At 36.9% G+C, this 20,890-nt stretch overlaps 1 protein-coding gene across 1 annotated transcript in view; it reads left to right on the top strand.

The window, feature by feature from the left end:
• THSD4 (thrombospondin type 1 domain containing 4) overlaps window positions 1-20,890 on the top strand; it is a 412,524-nt gene that overhangs the window by 49,564 nt on the left and 342,070 nt on the right. The window contains exons 2-3 of the mRNA XM_062583614.1: window positions 10,873-10,979; window positions 15,416-15,485. Of these exons, the coding sequence (XP_062439598.1) occupies window positions 10,951-10,979; window positions 15,416-15,485 (99 nt within the window). The 5' untranslated portion in view covers window positions 10,873-10,950. The remainder of the gene's footprint in view (window positions 1-10,872; window positions 10,980-15,415; window positions 15,486-20,890) is intronic.

The raw sequence follows: 20,890 nt of genomic DNA, 5'->3' as shown, positions 1-20,890 counted from the left end.
CACAAGGGCACATTGCTGGCTCATGGTCAATCTGTCATTCACCAGCACTCGCAGGTCCTTCTCTGCAGAGCTGCTCTCCAGCAGGTCATCCCCCAGCTTGTACTGGTGCGTAGGGTTATTTCTCCCTAGGTGCAGGACTCTGCACTTGCCCTTGTTGAACCTCATGAGGTTCCTCTCTGCCCAGCTCTCCAGGCTGTCCAGGTCTCTCTGAATGGCAGCACAGCCCTCAGGTGTGTCAGCCACTCCTCCCAGCTTGGTATCATCAGCAAACTTGCGGAGGAGGCACTCTGTCCCCTCATCCAGGTCACTGATGAAGAAGTTGAACAGGATGGGACCCAGTACTGAGCCCTGGGGGACGTCACTAGCCACAGGCCTCCAACTGGACTCCCCGCCACTGATGACGACCCTCTGAGCTCTGCCATTCAGCCAGTTCTCAATCCACCTCACTGTCCACTCACCTAACCCACAGTGCACCTCTGCTTATATACCCCTTTAAATGGTAAAGGCTTAACAAAACTATTGGTATCTGATACTGCTGTCTTGGTTGCCTATCTGGCTTTGTGACAAGGAACTTTTTGTAAGACTTCCTCTAAATAAAACCTGGAGGATAAGGGTATTAAACGTCTATGCTGTCATGCTGGGGCCCTTGTCTTTGTTTTATTGTGGATGAAAGCTTTAAAAGAAAAAAGCTGTATGAAACAGATCTTCGGTGAGTTTTCTGAGTTACACTTGTATTATTTATTTCCATGAAGAATTTATTAGTTGCAAAATGTGTACAAGACATTGATCATTCTTGCAGTTGGCTCTTGGAGATTCACTGATAGTTTGCAGCTTCATATTCTGTCTAAATTCTCTGGTATTCTGTTTTAAAGCTACAAAAGAAATACTTAGTTTTACAGAACTTTAAGACCTCTCATTAGACTTATTTTTCATCATTATGTAGGAACATTGAAGAAAGTAGTATATCCTCAAAATTCATCGTTGCATTTCTGTTCCAGTATGTGGAGAGTGAGATCAGACAGCTTTTTAATGAGAGATAAGTTAGAATTTAATCATTCTTACAGGTTTACTTAAAAAGAAAATATTTTATAACTAGTTCATTTCAAGATGTTTCAAGAGTGTAGACTGAAATCTGCCACACAGGATGCGTAAGCTCCATGATATGCTTCTGTCCGTGATCCAGCAGTTATAATTAGAACTGAATCTTAAAAATAAAGCACGGCACACAAATCTTACTACTAGTTATACAGACTTTTTTCAGAGCAGACTAGGATTGTTGATTTATTGTGGTTTAATAAGCAAAAGTATGCTTAGGATTAATTTGAATGCCATAGTATCATAACACTATTTGTCAGGTTTTTTTGGTGGTAACTATAATAAGTCCATCTCTACTTGGGAGCCTGAGAAGCTTCTACTTCCTTGCTCCTGCCCAGAAACTAGTTTAAAACCCGTGTTACTCTCATATGCTGTGCCTCTTTAGAAGGTATGCAGTGCCTAAATTCTCCCAAATGTTAGAGGATACTACATCTGTTTGAAATTCTGAGCTTCTAAGAAGATGATGCGTCTCTGTTTGGCTCCTCAGTGGCCAGTGCCTGCACCATGGAACTGTGGCTTAAAGCCATTGTCTGGTTCTGTAATGATAGCTGGGTTGCAGCAATACTGCTATCTGAGCGGTACTAGTTACCTCAAGTATATCTTAATCCATGGAGGAATTGCATGAAGGAGAAAAGAAATCTCTTTTTGCCAACATAAAACAGTTGCAGGGTTTGCAGGCTGCAGGGAGAGGACCAAAGGGAAGAGGAGAGTCCCTCACATTTAATGTTTATTAGTAGATGTCTGGTCGCTGTTTCTGGGCATTGGTTAGTACAAAATGTGCATCAATAGATAGTCACTGTTGTTTTTCCCTCCAGTTATGGCAGTAGTGAAATGTATGTTAAAATACTTCTCCTTGAAAATTTATGTAGAAAAGAATTTGATGGGTTTTTTTTCCGGATATATGCCCGCATTAATCTCCATTAGAGAGAGTACAGGAAGACAGTGATCCGCAGTGCAGCGCTGCATTGAGTCACAGTGGGGTGCTCTTTGGACTACCAAGACCTTTGTGCTGCATTGTTGTAGCAGCTGGAATGCATGGGAGCAAGATGTCCACTTGGCTGTGGCCTTGCATATCCATTTATAAATGTATTTTCTTTGTCTAAGCAGATGGACTAATAAGCTGAACAGTGAATTGTCATGCTTGTTTCTGTACTAACAAGCAGAATTTTTTAATTATACTTCTGTAATAGATGCTTTCTGTGTTGAAGTCCCATTAAATTCTTTAGGGAATGCCAGGTTTTCTTTAGAATGCTTAACTCACCCCTGGGAATTATGTGGCAGGGAGAGAAATCTCTGACATCCTCTGGGGATGATTTTTATTCCATTTACAGCTCTGTAAACAGACAATAAGATTTTAGAAGTTTGTAGAGCTACTGTGGCCTAAGTATGGAATTGAGCCCTATGGGTTTTTAGGATAATTTCAGTGGATGCCTATATTATACCTGTATATACATATTCTATTAGAAATTGTTTTGCTGCATAGGGTTTTGCTTCAGAAAATTAAGCATCTTTGACAATAATAGATAGGAATAGCTACCCAGAAGGGAAATACTGGTCTGGACAAGAATATGGTCGCTTGGATGATCTATAGTGATCTCTTTCAAAGACTAGGGACGCTTCAATTAAAGGTTAGCTAGCAAGTTGAAAAGGTGGTTTGGTTTGACTTTTGGAATGACTCTCTACAGCTGTAAAGATACAGTTTTGTAACTTTTCTGCTCTGGAACAATGTGTAACTATTCCCAGAAAGCATTGCTGTTATGATGCATTACTTTGCATTGTGGAATGATGTTGCCTCCACTGATACTTCTAAGAAAACATTTTGCTTTTAAATAAACAAGAAAGATTTCAAGTCTCCATCGCATACTCTCTCCTTGTTTCATTTTAAAGTGCTGCAAGCACATAAGAAGTCCTACAAGCAGAACAGGAGAAGGAATTTTGTGAAAGCTCATACTTTCAAATTCTGTGGTCATGTAGTACCTTGACAGGAACACCAATTAATTTTCTCAGAAGACTGTGGTAGAGTTGAACAGTCAGCTGCCATTTGATATTTTCCTTTGAAAATCACAGTAATAGTGTGTGGGATTTTTGCGTTGTTGGAAGTGTTTTGGTGTGTCCAAAAAACATTGTTGTCTCTTTATGCTATCTTATTAGTGTGAAACACCCTTAATTTAGAGACTAGAATCTTTCATTCCATTTTCACTTGCATTGCTGTAATGGAGAGAGTCATTTGTGGTAGGTTCATGATACACACAGCTATTTACTAGTAACTGAAATGTTTCAAGGAGTACTTTCACCGGAAAAAGCTTGATCTTCACCCATATATGCTTTTGAATGTTGCGTAATATATAGGCCAAAAAATATACACTGAAGCCCAGCCTCATTAATTGTATTCCCTTTTTCTTATGTAGAAGATATTGATGCTTGGACATGTTAGCAATGTTTCATGAACAGCATGAAAGTTAATTTTTATGGTTAGCTGTTTAAAAATTTAAAATACGACTTTTATTCTACCAGACAGAAGCTCTCATTAAACAGACTACTGGAAAACCATATTTTTCCTTCACAAAAGGAAGATATCTCCTAATTGCACAATAATTATGTAATATATATGATTTTTAATTGATGAGAGGGGTGTGTTGCAGCTGTGTTTCTAAGAAATAGCTGGTTATACTACTGAAATACGTTGTGCATTGGTTTCCTTGTGCATGTGTCTTCTACTATCTATGCTGACATATTTGTTTCCTACAAGCTTTTCAAATAAGATGTGTTAAAAATGTTTGAGCTTTTCTTTGGTTTTTGGAGAACATTTTGGAGGATTTATGTTCTGAAAACAGTGTTCATTAAGGAAGTGGTGAAAGGAGGTTAAGAATAACAAAAGCTCATGTTCTTGAGTTATTTACAGGTAAAGAAATTAATATAGCTAAAAGAGACTGAGAAATTTCTGATATTCTTAGTTGCTCTGAAATGCAGTGATATAATTTGAAATACTGCTATTGCTCAGACTTTTACTAAATATACTTGGAGACTGAAATTCCTTTCTTACACTTTTTCTCTCAGTCGAAGAGTTCTAGTTAGGGCGCTCTAACTATCAGTCTGCTGTGACTGATCACCATCTATCGAGCTGTTTTATGTGAGCCTGTATGATGTGGAGGGGGTCTTGAAGTGGTGTATGAACTGTTCTAAAACATCACTCTAGCTGCTTAAGCTTAGTAGAGCAGTAGCTAGAAATGGCAACTGGTTGCCGTTTAAAAAAAAAATAGTCCTGTTCTTGTTACTCATTTTGTAGGCAAGATTGCAGTTACTTCATCATAACAGGGCTCACACAAGTCTGTCACTTATCATAAGAATAAAGAATTTACCTACATTTTGAATTAGTGCTTGTAGAGAGATCAGATATTTCTACTTGACCTTTTAGGCCATTAAATCATTCCCTTTTCTCTCTCTTTCAGTATCAGTAATCAAATTAATATTGTTCAGGTTTATGGAATGGTTAACAGATTGTTTTGTGAAAAGGGTTTTCACAATGTGCCCTGGATCCTTCCCCCTGCTCTTTGCACGTGCTTTCCCTTCTCCATCCTTGCTTTGGAATATTCAGGTTATAGCAATGAATTTCCTTAAAATGAGACCCAGATTAATTAAAAATACATGCAATAGGGATGATCACTTCTAATGTATGGAGGTCTGATTAGTAGCTCTTTTCATATTTTAAAAATGTTTCTTACTATGCTAAAACTGCTAGAACTTCTTTAATTCTCTCAGGTGAATAAATGTGTCACACTGCTCCTAGTGTTAGTATATGCAATGGTTACTAGCTGATCTGTGAGCAGGTGGAGTTTGCAGCTGCTTTTATTAGACAGAAGTATGCTATACTAGTGTATATACTAGTGAGCAGTGAGAAAGTACTTTCAGGTGACAGCAGAATTGCTTAGTTCCCTAGGTCTTCATCTTTATTTTGTTCTGCATTAATGGTACAGAACAGTTATGGCAATGGTTGGAATTCCTTTAATCAATGAATTTTTCCAGGGTGAAGAGCTGGTATTACAATTCCTATACTAGCCTCTCTCAATAGAGAAGGGAAAGTAAGAAATAATCATTATGTGTCTTGGCTATCTTAGCTAATTGTGTACTGGATTCCTTTCCACATTCCAGCAGATATATGTGTGCATAATTTCTATACATCTCTAGAGCAGGATACTAAATAACATACAGAAAACAAAATATATGTGCTGTAACCAGCTGGTCTATCTTATGTTCATTGGAGGTGTTTTCTTTTTGCTTTTATTCTGCCTGCAAAGGCTTTTTGAAGGGCTGAGGAATCTTTTTAATAAAATGTAGTATCTGGCTTAGCTATGTTGTAGGATATTGTGGAAAACGTTACCCTGACCTTAGAATATTTTCCTTAGAAAATAATAAGTAAGGTCAGGGAAAGGTCAGTCACTTGATGAAGCTCTACAGCTCCCTTATTTTGAGTTTAAGAAGGCTTTCTAGATGGGCTGCTGTAGAAGATAACATAGATTCAAGAACTGTTTAAGATGTGCTTTGAGCTATGATTTCTTGACAAGTATTTGCTTGGTTAGAAATGAGACTGTAAGCATAAATTGTCACCATAAGAAATCAATCTTCTAAAAAAAAGTGATTATTAAACATAGTTACAAAAAATAACATTAAAGATTTGGCCAGAATTGCACAGCCTCTCAATTCGGAATCCTGAGATGAGCTCAAGATAGGTTTGCAATAGTTTCCATGCAATTACATCCCAAGAATCTCCCTGCCAATTTGGAGAGTTTTATGATCTCATTTTTGTGGATCATTTTACCTTTTACATATCTATCCTCTGCCTCAAAACAGCACTTGAGAACTTCAAATGCAGTAATTGTGTGTGAGGATTAGCTAATACCTTCAGAAGGTGAAAGAAAGCAAGTCAGCTTAAATGGAAACCTTGGTGCAACATGGACCTTGAGAAAGAGGCTTTTTTCTGAGTTGTTATTTAGAAGAAAGAAAGAGCAAGTCCTTCTAGTTTTTAGACACTCAATGTGATCTTTCTTTTTTTCTTAAAGCTTAGTGAATCTGATACCAGTATAAACAACTTGCTCAGGATTTGCGAGTTATAAATTGGTTAGAATCATTGGTTGACTTAATATTGATTGATACTCCATCAGGTTTCATTTGCATTTGATCTTAATTAATTATCTGTCATAATTCATGCCAGCATAATGTACTTCATTTGAGTATCAAGCCTATCATTATTACACTGTTAAATCCATTTTTAAGCAGTTAGCTTATTTATTGAGTTGAAGAGATCTTTAGTGGATTTTAGATTAGGTTCATTATTATCATATTCTTATTACAAATATAGGTTCAAAAATACTAAGCATTGACACTAACTGAAAATAGATTTAGAGAAATATTAAAGAACAAATCCTACTGGTCATATATAACATAACTATAGCTCACAGTCTGTAAATGAACACCTGTCTTTGCAGCTTCCCCGCTTTCAAGATAAACTCTCTAACCCTTGTTAGATCCATAATTAAATTATATATAATCCAACAAAGACTGAAGGAAAAACGTTTGAATTGTGACACACTTTAGTATAACCATATTTTTTATAAGCCAATGTTTACATGTCTTCTATGAATATTACGGGCTAGATCAAGTAAAGAATTTAGTCATATGGCCACTGTAGGATTTCTTCCACTTTGAGTTTGACTCCTATATTTTCAGAGGAGAATTAAATATAATAGAATTGAATGCCAGACAATCAGGTTACATATTTTCCCCCTAAATTCCAAAGACGTGAGCTGAATTGTTTTTTGAGAAATAGCGTTCCCTGAATTAAAAAAAAAAAAAAAAAAGAAAAAAGAAAAAATTAGGACTTACTCCAGGATTGCCCCAGCCTCACAGTTACTGTCTTTTTTAGGCTCTCTGGTCTAGGGAATCTTGAAAATCTTGTGCACAGTGGCACTTCATATGAGCGTAGGTATCTGTGATTGTGGAATGCTTCACTGAGCCTCTGTGTGTGTTGCTGTTTGTGAGGTGTACTTGGCTAGACTGTGTTCTTTGCAATATTTAAGTAAAGGAATGAACTTCTGGATCTTGATCAAGCTTAGATTGGAGACAGGCACTGAGAGCTTTCTTGGACTGCAGTAATTCTGGACACACCCAGAAGGAGAACTTTTAAGTTTTCAAAGCATTTATAGTAAAATGGAGAGGTACCTTCAGGGTTAGATGGAGTAACTTACAATTTTTAATGAAAATGAGTATTCCGTGTAAGCATCAAAATCTTTTATCAGATCCAAGGCTAGGTTTCTCTATTGTGCAGCTTTTAGAGACAAGTGTGCTTTTTAATATACTCAATGAATATTTGAAGAGATTACAGTAGTATGTATCAAGAGCTGTAGAGCAAATTATTGAGTGTAAACACAAGTTACGTTGCTAGATAAATTTTGTGCGCTGTGCAGTGCTTTATAAAGGTCTAGTGAATGTAGTGAATTTTGGATGCAATCCAAAGGACCCATGTTGAATCTAGTTTAGTAGGTGGAAGCAACTATAATCTAATATACACTGTTTTTTTTACCATTGTGCAAGGTATCAGATTCAAACACAATCTTAAACAGTATAGTATTTTTTTCTTTAGTATTTCTAAATATTATTTACTACTGTTTTTTTCCCCCTAAGTAATATAAAGAGAGCTTCATACATCAGTGGAAAACATGACTTTGGAATGATGTTAAAGTTTCATAACTCCTTCAAGTTGCCATTGTCAGTAGCTGGCAAGAAACGTAATATAACCAGAAAGATAAGGAAACTTAGCTTGGCTTGGCATATATTTAAGTCAACAAGATAAAATAGGCTTTGCAGCTCAGAGCAATTCTGAACTCAATTCAATTTGGATGTGTATTTACATGATGTATCTCACATCATAGTTTTGGGTTTTGTCAGTGTTTTTTCCCCTCTTCTTATGCAGTTTTCTAGATTTTGGTTTCATATCAATTGGGGTGAAATGAGGGAGATTGTTGAAATGTCAAAGGATTCTAATGCAGTGGAGAAACTCTGCTCAAATACTGGAATGTGGGCTGTTCCAGTTGAGATACTAAGATTTACTCTCCTGTGCATAACAGTAGTAGGGGTACACACAGGGGTACTAGAAAGTCTTTACCTGGATAATCTGTAGTGCTTTTAGGCTCCTTACTGGAAGGTAATTAGACTTCTACATTTGCAAGACTTATTGCAATGGCAAACCTGTTTTACACCTCATGAGGCTTTTGAAAGTTTCTTGCCAAATCTCATGTGATGTAATGCCTGTGTTAAATGTCTAGCCATTTCAAGTATTTATTTTGTCCTAGATCTAATAGAGGGGAAATGATTGTCATGTTTGCAAATTTCATATCAAAAACAACACTGGCGAAATGACATTGCTTTCAATAGGCTCTAAGCACCTCTAAGTATTTAAGTCATTCTGAAAATGACTTAACAAGCTCTTAAGTCACTCTGGATACTTGCGCAGTTTTTACACTGTGCTGCTAATGATATTTCAGAAAAAGTGGATCTATGAGTTGCAAGAAGTATTTTGAAAATGGTATTTTGCTGAAAGTTGAGTTTGTAATGCAAACTGCTGTTGACTGTGAAGATACAGATGAACCAAAAAAATGGAAAAAAATGTGTGTACTTTACTCTTTTTAAGAATAATCTCCAGAGACAATGGAATAGGGTTTTTTTTTCAAGTTAGTGAAACTACCTCAGTAGCAGTATTTTTCTAATTTTCAGAATGAAGTGTAATTTGCGAAGTGGATTTGGAGGGTGCATATTTCTTTTTATGTGAGTTTGTATGGATTTGTTGGGATTTTGTCCCTCCATACAAGGATACAGGCTAAAAAGATTATTGTAGAGTGAAAAAACAGAACAAGAGCGTACATCTGGAAAAAACAGAACGATGAGAACTTGAAACCATGTTGGTGACAATCCGTGTTACATACATATTCTCCATTTTCAATAAGTGGTATAAAAGGCTGTTGGCCTCAGAATGCCTGGTAATTAAGAATCAGGTTGCAGGAAATGAAACATTTGTTTTCTTCACAATTCAGTGCGTCTGTTAGTAAATAGTTTCCTAGGGGATCTATCTAAATGCTTTGTGCTAGTGGTGTGTATGTGGATTTGCCTAATATTTAAAAGAATGTAGCTCTCCCTGAGACCACAGAGCAAAAACTCAAATGGTGAAAATGTTGCAGGAGATCTAGCCTTCAAAAAAAAAAAAAAAAAAAAATGTATTCAGAAATATTTCTCATCTTTTAAAAAAAACAGTTATGTAGTTTTAAGCAGTGAAATTGATGAAGAAATTTGAGAGAGGCTCTTAGATCTTCTGACAACCACGGAACTGCAGGAAGAAAGGATAAAGTTTAGCTGAGCTCTTATGCTTTCTTTCTCATGACTTAAAAAAAAAAAAAAAAAAAAAAGGGAAAGAAAAACCATAAAAGGAATGTTCTTTTAAATTCATTAGAAGTATTATGTGCTTGCTGAAAATAAATGCAAGTTTGTCCTTTGTTTTTTTTAATTTTTATTTTTGTGAGATATGCAGTTTATTTAGTTACCTCTATTTAATCCGCATTTCTAGCAGCAAATTTTTAGTTTACTTTTCTTGAAAATCTCATAAGCCTTATCCCTTTCTAGGCAACTTTTGATTATTTAGCTGTCTGAAAGGAGCTGAAGAGTTCTTTTTCTGTTAACAGCAACGTTCTCTTGTTTCTGTTCACTGCATTGCATTTCAGTATGTAACCATTTGTAAATGGCAAGATACAGACAGCGACTAAATTCTGAAATGTATGGATTTAGGTTGAGTCCCGATAGTGTTTTATTTCCCCTCCTTGACCCCCAGGTTTATTTGAAATCATTACTGCAGGGTTTTCTTTCCTGTTAAGAATCTGGTTGCAGCAATTTAGTTGCTCAATATATGATAATAGTTTTACCAAACCAAGATGCCAGGTGTCTATAAACAGTTGAGAATCTATCCAAATAAGTGAGGTATATCGAGGTAATAACATTTTCAAGGCCTAGTAGAGCTCCTACATGCGTTTGCAGCAGTCATGATGCAATGATACAATTCAGAAATAAGGATTAGTTGAATATGGGTTCAGAATGTTGTTTAAGCCCAGATTTCCTGGGGGCAGATTTCCTGTAGGCAAGGCATTTAACTTCATTATGGCTCAATTTGCCATCTGTAATAGAGAGAGAACAATACTGATCTTCCCTAATTTTTCTTCAGGCTGTATCCTTGCAACAGAATCATCCTTGCATTGTTCATGAAATATTCTGAGAGTGTATTAATAATATTATTATACAGTAGAAATTGGTAACTCAGTTTAAAATTTATGAATTCTATTAATACAAGTCAATAAAATAAACTGTTTGCTATGAAAAACGTTAAAAAGAAAATCTTCAGTGTGGTGGCAGAAAAGGCATAAGGCCACTGAAGTGACTTATAAGGAATGTGAGATAAAACAGCAAGCGAATTTAATACTGGTTTTTGCATCCTTGAGATTCAGGTCAAGATTTCGCATTCCATTCCTGTTCAGCAAAGTACTTTGACACTTTTGAAGTCTTGTTGACTAAAATTGAATGTGTCCTGTCTATTCGTTTAGCATAAACTGAAGTTTCGGTTTGAATTGCTGTAGACTACAGGAGTTTGGGTAGACATGACTAATGTAGGCCTGTCTCTAGTTACAAAGCCATCCTGGAAAACACTGAATAAAGCATTGCATGTTTTTCTCTTCCTTTCTGTAGGATTTGTGCGCGATCTTCATCGTGTTTTGACACACCGAAGAATACTTTTCACTTCAAAACACTTTGCATTAAAGGATCATGGTAGACAGTTTAATACTTTCTTTTAGGTAAGTGGTGCAATAAAATAAACATAAAATCTTATATACTGTGCTTTTAACAAACTGCAATATTCACTCGGTTGTCTCTTGCTTTTAAATCTTACAGACATTTTAACTATTTGGGTCATAGGAGGATAAATAAGTCTTGTCCAAAGACTAAATAATCAAGTACCTGCATCTCAGACATAGCATTCTTTGATAGGAGGATGAGAAAAGTCTCAGTAATTGTTTATACTTCAAGCATTTGTTAATCTGTGCCATTGTGATAGCATGTTTTTTTGGAAACACCAAAAACCCTCCTTCCTTATTTTATTTTATTTTTTTTGGATGAGGTGCACGGCTACTGTCACTGGCCTTAAATAATTCAGATTTGCATACTTTTGTATCTTTGCTGCAGTTCGTTCAGAGACTTATATTATGTGTTCATGAAACATTTTGTCCTGGGGCAAACAAAGGAAAGGCCTCTCAGACAGCTTTTTTGACAAAGCAAACAGCTGTTTTTAAGCTGATCTGTCCAGTTCTGTAGTTGGACAAGCAGATCTGGATAAAAAAGGCAGCTGTGATACTATAGAGACAAAATTTCATGTTCTGCTAGGAATGACAGCTGCAGTGTACTGAACCGCATACTCTGATTTTTCTGGAGATGCTGCCAGTAACAACTCTGACCTAACCTTCCTTCGCTCTGTGTTCAGACATGAATCTTGAAATTTGAATTCAGGCATTTTCCTAATATTGCAGTGCAGATTCCACACCAGAATGGATCTGTCACATATTATTGATAATAGCTATGTTATCTTTCCTGTTGAGACTTCTCCTTGTGTATTTTCCCCTAAGCTGTCCCAGACTTAGACTATCCTGAAGACTTTCATTTAGGGAGAAAGTTAGGAATAGGAGACAAGAGCCACTCCTCTGCCACTAGGCTGCACCAGTCAATGCTAATCACGTGCATAATCCTTTCACTCCTATCTGGATAATCTGGTGTTGGCCATAATAGCTCTCCTTAGAAGTATAACTACTGAGGGAGAGCAAATATGCAAGAAGTCTACTTTGGTACCCTCCAGCTTATTTCATGGGAAACTACTACTCACTGCAATGACAGATAAAGAATTGAGAGAGGTGTTTCTAGTGAAGAATCCTCCATCTTCCTACTTGTTGGGAATGAGTGGTCAGGGCCCTTTTTCCAGAACTGCAAGCCTTTTCTTGCTGCTGCTAAGAAAAAACTATGATGGCTTTTCTTACCAAGAGGCCTTCCTATTTAAACAGAAAGTACTGTTGCCAGTAGAAGAGAACAAGCATATTTGGTCTAATACTGTGCAACCTGACTTAGCTTAAAGTAGCTACTTGGCTACAAATGGTTGCATAACTGACTGCATGGGCTCCAGAAACAAGGTACTTAATCAGAGACCTGAGTTAAGCAGCCATCGAGCAACTGCAGTTGGTACCTGAACTGTCAAAACCTGAAGAAAATTCAGGATGTATGAGCTGTAATTGTATGAAGAAATGGTTGTGTCAGAATAATTCCCCTCTTTGCATGACAGAGAGATGTTTTGACTTGAATACTGTGCTATCCATGTATATTTGAACATTTTTGCCTTATTTTGAGGAGTACTTTTTCCTTTTGGCTATTCTGCTTAGTAAGTGTACCTGAAAACAAACCCACTGAAGCTGGAGAATCATACTTTTGTAGTTTTGGAGGCCTAATGTTAGTCAAGTGCCCCCCCCCCCAAAAAAAAAAAGAAAAAAGAAAAAACAAAAGCAAACAAAAAACCCGCTAGTCTAGAGGAGTTGGCCAAAGCAAACTATTGAGTGAAGTAACATTAAAAGAAATGAAATCACCATGCTGATTTGAAGTTAGAGGCCTTGACTCAAGCTTAAGTATTCTTACTAGATTTCCAATGTGCTAGAAACAGTGGGTTGATAACTGTTGCTTCTAGGAGATCTAAGTGCAGATATAGAAACAAACTAAAAACCAGCTTCGTTGTCCTTGAGCACACATACAGATGCAGATTACAATGCAGCCATTTTAAAGAATGGTCAAGAAAAGCTTGGCACAGAGTAATCACAGAAATACTACACTTAGATAATACTCTAATACATTTCAGAACTGAATCTTTAATCTGGTAAGTAATTTGCTTTGAAGATTACAGTTCTCACTTCAGAACTCTCAACCTTGTGTATAATTTCAGTAGAATTTTATTAATGGAAATTTGTAGTCCTTCAGACTGATCAGAAAACCCTACCCTTCTGCTGTGCATGAAAGCATTCATTTCCTTATGCAAATTTTGAACTTTCTTTCACACACATTGAGGGATTAGAGAGGGTGGGAGCCATGAGGGAAAGCGAGGACTATTGGAAGATTCTGAAAATAAAGTGAAATAATTCTTAAAGGGGCTGTTGGTTAGGTCTGTCAAAACACTAATCCTGCCTACTGAAACTCTTGTCATATTTTCATTGAGAGCAGTTAGGATCTCTTGATTGCATGAGTACTTGAAAAAGGAACATGCAGGTCAACTGAAGACAGACTTAATGCTGTCATGTTGCAGTTTGGAGGTCTAGTGCTGTTTTTGATTTTGCATTTGATTTGAGATGTGATTGGCAAATTGTTTTCTTCCTTCATGCCTGTGTTGTTGGGCCTTGCTCTGAACTGCATGTTTGGGCTCTTATTGCTGTTTCTTTATAGTGCCTTACGTTTGCTCTGATTTCAGCTGGCTTTGTGCTTTGCTTTATCACAAATAACGGCTATATAAAATACAGTTCCTTCTAATGGGCTTTTAAAGCTTTTTTTTTTTTTTCAAAATGAATGTGACAAGGAAATAATGACTTTTTTTTGTCTTTGAACGCTTTGTTGCTTTGAGAAATAAAGGGGCATAGACTGGTGATAAAGTGAGGATAGGCCATGTACAATTAGTATTTATCTAGTAGTTCTTTTTGCAGGATGTTAGCAAGAGCAAACACAAATATATTTCTGCTAGGGAGAGTTGTTTTTCTTGAGTTTTCTGTATTTGCGGTAATTAAATGCTTAGTATAGAAGAGCTGTTTCTGTTTAGTAGGTCTGTCTCTGAAAATATGTGAAATAATAAGAAATATTTAAAATGTTACCGTGTAGAGAGAGAAGGGGGGAGTGGTGAGTAGGAAACACAGCTGGATTTTCTCTAGTCCGTTAGCAGATGGATTTTGTGTTCAAATCTATCAGTTTTGCTTCTGCTTTGAAATTCAGCAAGTTATTAGCAGCTTTTTCCTTCATAAAAGGTCCCAAGGATTCACTTTGTAGACCTGGAGGTCAAACTCCTGATGGAAATAAGTATATCTTAATCATCCCTTCCTCTTACCTGTATGTTTTCTGATGAAGAGGCTTGCTGGGAGGGGACAAACCAGTCGCCAGTACAAACTGTAGCAAACAAAAGACCGAGTTAACTGAGCCTAACCTGTAACGGGCTCCTAGGAGTCATTAGGATGGTGATGCTTGACAAAGCAAAGTTTGTTTGGGCTTGGTTCCCATTATGGCTCCTTTCAGGTTGAAGATGTGGGGAGTGGGGTAATGCTTGGCTGCTTATTCTGAGTCTCTGGTGAGCTGTGTCCACTACTTTCCATCTCCTGTGCCCATTAGGTTATTCAATTTCCACAAGTTGGAAATTGGGATTTCAGCTTTCAGCTGGGAAAGGACCTACTTGATGCAAAATCCTGTAGGTTTTGTGTATGTTTCCTGAGTGCAGGAGGTGGAGTGTTCATCCATGAAAATGAGGAGCCAGAGCTAGAAGCAGACTTAGTCAACAGCTGAATTTTTGCTTTATGCTTTTAGAAAAATTGCAAAGCGTAAGTCAGCTTGACCCCTGGGGCCAGACTCTTTTCGGTGGTGCCATGCAACAGGACAGGAGGCAACGGGCACAAACTGAAACACAGGAAGTTCTGCCTGAATATAAGGAAGAACTTTTCTATGAGAGTGACAGAGCCCTGGAACAGGTTGCCCAGAGAGGTTGCGGAGACTCCTTCTCTGGAGATATTCAAACCCGCCTGGATGCAATCCTATCTAACATGCTCTACGGTGACCCTGCTTGAGCAGGGGATTTGGACTAGATGATCTCCAGACGTCCCTTCCAACCTCAACCAGTCTGTGATTCTGTAAAATGCTGAGTTGTAAAAGCAGACACTTTAGAAAATACTTTAATTTAGACATAGAGTCATCTGAAATATTCTTAATAGATTCTACTTAGTGTACTTTTGCTTTATAAATAGACAAATGTATGTGTGGAATGTGTGTACCTGTTACTATCTGCTGTGTAGTGAAGGGAATGTCACAAGAGTGTTTCATACAGTTTGAGTCTACTTTGGTTAGTAATGGGATGTGTGTAAGTTCTTGAAGTATCAAGCCCTGTAATAGGTTATACGTATGTATTTTGGTTTAGTGGTAATTATAATATCTTCCGTTTCACTATTCACTTTTTCAGACTTCTCAGTTCCCTAGCAGTGCTGGGATTTCAGCTTGTGATCCCACAGCCTTCAATTGAACACAGAAAGGTAAGCATTAGAAATACTTAGATTTTGTATATTTAGAGGAAAATGTAGAAAGCACTAGGGTAAGATATATAAAGCAGTGTAATCCAAATAAAGTTCTGGTGATAGTGTGACTTTTCTGGGTTTTTTTTTTTTTTTTGTATTAATATATACTCAGTTAAAAGAGGCTAATCAGAGTTAATTGTAGGGAGCGTGTTGTTGTAAGTCACAGGGAAATAACTTTGACCTTGATTTACTATTTTTACTAATTAAAAAAAAAAAAACAAAACAAACAAAAAACCCCCACTCTACTTGCTCAAATGGCCATAGGAGCTGGAGCTACATGAACACCTTACTCAGACTTTAGAGCATTTTTATTGTGTAAGACAAAAGGGAAGAATAAGAATTCAAGTAGATGTTCACTGAGAGCAGCATTCAAATATGGAGTGATTAACAGAAGTGTTCAGTTGCTCATAGGTAGTAGTTTTCCTTATATAGAGATGGAGATGTCTGAAACAAACAGACACTGGACACCAGCCACACTTGGTTTGCCAGATTTAAATTATTGCTAGATATTGGAGTTGGAAACTGCTATGCTTTTCTGTTGTGCTGTTGTGAAAAGTTCACATATCTTAGATGCTGGCGGGTTTAAGAAGGCATGCAGCCTGTAGCATGTGTAGAGGACTTTGATCCTGCTCGGTGTTTGTGAGGCCTCAGCTGGAATGCTTGTTTCAGGTTTTTTGCACTACTTTTAAGGAAAGTAGTGGACCTTCTGGAGAGAGACAGAGGACAACGGTGATTGCTACCAGAGGTCTTGAAAATCTGACCTCTTAGGGAAGCTCAGATGCATTCTGATTAGTCTAAAGAGGAGAAGACTGAGGGGAGGAAAGATAAAATCTTCAAATAATTAAGTGCTAAAGAGAGGGATGGTGGTTTCTGTCTGTGGTGAATAGATGAGAGGAAATGTGTTTAAACTGGGGCAAAGGAGTCCTGGGTTAACAACAGAAAAAACTTCTGACAGCAATGATAGTAAAGAACAACTGATTATATTGCCTGGATAACTTTCAGGGTTTATGTGATGGAGGCTTCTATGAATATATTGAACAAAAATTTGTCAGGAACAATATGTGGATGTTGTTGATTCTGCCAAGGACTGGGAGGAGATCTCTGGAGATCTTTTCTGTCTATAAATTCTGTGACCTGTCTATGCTGTTTTCATCATTCTTCATTGGTAATCAAATCCAGCAACTTAATCGTTAAAGGTGTCAAATAACTTGTTTGTTAAAATTGTTTGCTTTTTTCTGTAATTTTTTCAATAATATGCAAGATGCCTGTTTACTTGTAAACTGAACTTACTAAAGGAGAATTTGCCACAAGGCAAAAAAAATTTTTTTTTTAATCTGTGTATTTCACTGTCTTTGGGCGAGAATATTATTTGGACAAACTTGTCTATCATAGTCATAGTTCATGAAGAATGTAACCATCATGTTCAACTCCTTGTGCAACTTACTTGTAAGGCAAGTTAGGTGAGGTCACTAATATCCGGCATGTAGTCTGAAACTAGCGTGGTCCAGGTTGTAGCATTTTTCAAGCTGCCTGAGTGCTTCATTTAAAACCTTAAATAAAGCATAGTATTTTGCCCTGTTTAAATAACTATTTTAGATTTCTTTCTCCTTGTACAGTCAGGATGGTCATGTCTCCTGCTGCTTTGCTTTCAATACTCAGTCTAATTAGCCATTCTTTTGTGATATTGACAGTGGAGAGATGGTGCAATCCAGTTTCCATATGGCCTTAGGGGAAGGAAAAGAATCTACTAACTAGAACACAGCAAGTCAGAAACAATTGCTTCATTCTCTGAAGCTCTGGAATTAATTTTGATAAAATTAAATTCTTTGTTTTTAGTCGAATGAGAAATGCTATGAGTCTGGAGCATCTTCTGTGTTAGTTAAAGGAGCTGAAGACATATGGCATGTCTTCATTTTCTTGGAAGCTCCACTGTTAACCACCTTAGAGCTGTTCTTTTCACTGAAAACAGGAGAGGCTGACGTCCCCTAGTATCAATCTCACACAGGCACCAAAGTTGTCTATCAGTTCTCAGTTCTTAAACTGTAAGTCAGGATTCTTTTCATGCCATACAGTATTTAGACTTGAAGTGTACTGTATTAAATTTTTCAGAAACCTTCTGATGTACCTATGGATCCAGACAAAAAAGACTGCTCTGAAGGCCAAGTCCGGCATCTTTCTGACAAAGTGCAGCTTCTTGGTTTAGTAACTCTGGGAGGTTCTCCTTCTCTGTTGGTGTGGAAACCAGACACTGGCTCCACAGCCAGCATCTACTATGTATTTCTGCATAGATCTCTTCTGTTTGGCAGCTCTGCCTACATGGGAGGAGACTGGTCTTCTGAGAAGAAAGGGAGAGGATGAAGAGGGAAGGATTTGAGGAGCAGTATGTCATTTTAACCGTGTAGTAAACAACAAAGTGTTACTTGGTAACCTACATATGCAAGCTACACTACGTGTAAAATGGGTAACTAGAACTGACTTCCAGTAAAACAAGAGCTTATAGCCTTATCCTTATTATGTGTTTATTTTGCAGCTTAAAGTTAAGCATGTGTGCAGGACTGACCCTTGAATGTGTGTTGCTAGAGAGTGTTTGGATTTTGTCTTGTGCACTTTGCATACAGTTGTTTTTGCTCTGAAAGCTATGGATGAGGAAATACAATCGGAGAACAGGATTTAGGTATTTGGCTGAATATTCCATTAAAACATTTCCAAATAATCTATTTTTTTTTCTTATACTGAAATTTTGGGGAAAATGAAATAAAAAACAGCACAGTCCCCAGAGCAGTGTTTGGAAATCCAGTTATAAGTGCCTCTGGACACCCATAGTGCAGCTGAGAGCTTGATTTTTATGAATTGAAAACACCTGCAAATATCAGAAAACACAAGTTTGTATTTATTTTAAAATCTTGCTAATACATTCTGATCTGTTATTTTGTCTGATTTTTTGAGCAGATTCTTGTTTAAAATTGTAATAGTTTCAGGGCTGATATATAATAATGACTTTGAAAAAAAATTTTTTTTAGTTTCAAAACTAAATAGTTTTTAATTATCTTTAATGTCTTAGAACCACTTAAAGTAGCATTTAGCTATTCTTGACTTAATGATATATGTTTAGCACATTGGCATTAAGGAAGAAGTACATCTCCACAAACTTCCTTATTTTAATTTTTTAAAAGGAAACTTTAACAAATTCTGGAAGAGCTGAGCTTAGCAGGTTTTCCTCAGGAGTGCACACAAAAAATCCATTTCTGGCATGACAGCCTAGAGGTTGTTAGAAAAATGAGCCAAATTACTGACATAGTAGTGAGTGCAGGTAGTGGAAAAAGACTTGGGGGATGACAGCACCAACTGGGAAAATGATTTTTTTTTCTTCATTTGTAGTTTACTCTAATTTTTCTCTTTTCAGGAGCCTTCTCCCATGCCCAAACTAAGTGTAATACTTTTTCAGTTCAGTTCCCCTTCTTTTATTACTCTGGGGAAACCTTAAAAACAGAAAAATAAAAATGCTTTGAACATTAGTTAGTAAGAAAATATTTTTTTATGGAAACATTTGACTGAGTGAAGTTTTCTGTTTTTAGTTTTTATAGTTCTGGAATTAATGTTGGAAGCTTGTTGGTCATAGGAAAAAGGTGACCAAAACAGAAACCAGAGCAGAATTTCTAGTTTCAGCAACACCTAATTACCTGACTTTTACTTAGAAATAACTTTGTACTTATTTACTTTTAAAAAATGCAGTCAGTGTTGTCAGGTGCCCACATAAACTGAAAAGAGCATCCTCACATATTCTTGCAGCTGAGCTTATGGCATCACTCCGTTAGCTAATCTATCTCTTAAAGTAGCACAGGTTTGGATAGTAGTACAAATACTTTAAACATTCTGTGTTCATCAAATATAAATAATTGCTATACAAAAGAGTTTTTTTGATTTCCTGTTGAAGACAGGAGTTATTATGCTGGTGACTACCTCCGGGAGGTGGTTTCCCTGCCTCTCTGGGTTTTTCTAACTACCATGAGGTCAAACTACTAAATAAATTAGCAAAAAAGGAGGAAATGTACTGTGAAGCCAAATAACTGCCATTTATGTTCAGTTAAAATTAGATGAGTCCTCTGAAACTGGTTGAATTGAAATCTTTCTGAATATTTGAGCAATTAACTTCCCTTGTCCATCTGTACTGGATATATGAGCAATGTTCCTGCTATTCATCATACAGGCTAAACTATGAAGCATCATAGTTCTTTTTCCAGACAGCCGATGTAGTCTGTATTCCTAAATTATCAGAAGTCATTCCTGGGTGGATTATTAACTATTCTAACATTCTTGTGTTGAGATACTCAACTGTAGTTATAGTTGTGCCTTCTTTATTTTGGTAAAGCTGATAGTGTACGCAGTAGTAAAGTTTGTCTAAATATAATTTCTGGTGTAAATATCCAAATCACTTTCTTGTTGTAAATTCTTACGTTTGTTATGAATTGAAGCCATAGAGTAGCTTTGAACTTAGGCTTTTTTTTTTTTTTTTTTTTTTTTTTACTCTAATGGAGGTATACTATATTAATCAATTTATCTTTAGTGTATGGAAGAAGTGTCAGAATTTATTTTTACAAGCCTTTCATTTGGCACTGCAATATTGTTGGAGAATTCTGAGCCTGGCTGGGCTTAATGATGTTTACTTTCTCCTTCATGCCAGCCCTAAATTAGGAAGAAATTAATTGGATAGTATCACTTACTATCAGTCATCTGATGGTCACTATGAAAAATAACTATGTATCAGTTGAATATGACTTCAGAAGTATTTAAAAAGACTGTAATTTCAGAGTCATTTTTAAAAACAAGCATAGCTTTCTGTGTTATGGAATTGAATCTTTTTCCACGCTGCAAGCTCTTTGGCCTTAGGGAAACTTCTTGTGTGCCATGGAGGCTTGCATTTAGACCAATATCAAAGGCTGCAGTTTCTTGAGACAGTTTAGCACTGTTGAAATTGATGGGACAGAATAAGGTAGTCTCATCCCTGACTGCTTACTCCTGCTGCCTTCCTTGTGTTCTCTCAGGTATTTGCTGTTATCATCTACAAGCTGATTTATCCCAACAAGCCAGCAGGTTTGGGGCTTTTACTTTTTCATCTGTGTTGGGGTTGAAGCTGCTTCTTGAAGGGTCGTGACTGAATCAGGAGAAATAAGTAATGGGATCAGGAGTGAAAACTGAGGGGAAAGGGAGGAACAGGGGAAGTGGAAGATGAGCAAGATCCCTTTGGTTATGGTGAGCTATTGGATCAGTTCAGCTACTAATGGAAATGCAGCCTGCGTAACACTGCAATATAATGGCCAAATAACATTGTTATTCAAATAGTTTTTGGGGATGAGAGGGAGTTT

This window comes from Rhea pennata, chromosome 10, assembly GCF_028389875.1.
Source record: "Rhea pennata isolate bPtePen1 chromosome 10, bPtePen1.pri, whole genome shotgun sequence".
Lineage (NCBI taxonomy): Eukaryota > Metazoa > Chordata > Aves > Rheiformes > Rheidae > Rhea > Rhea pennata.
Note: the sequence above shows the minus strand (reverse complement) of the source record. Positions and strands in the feature narration are given on the sequence as shown.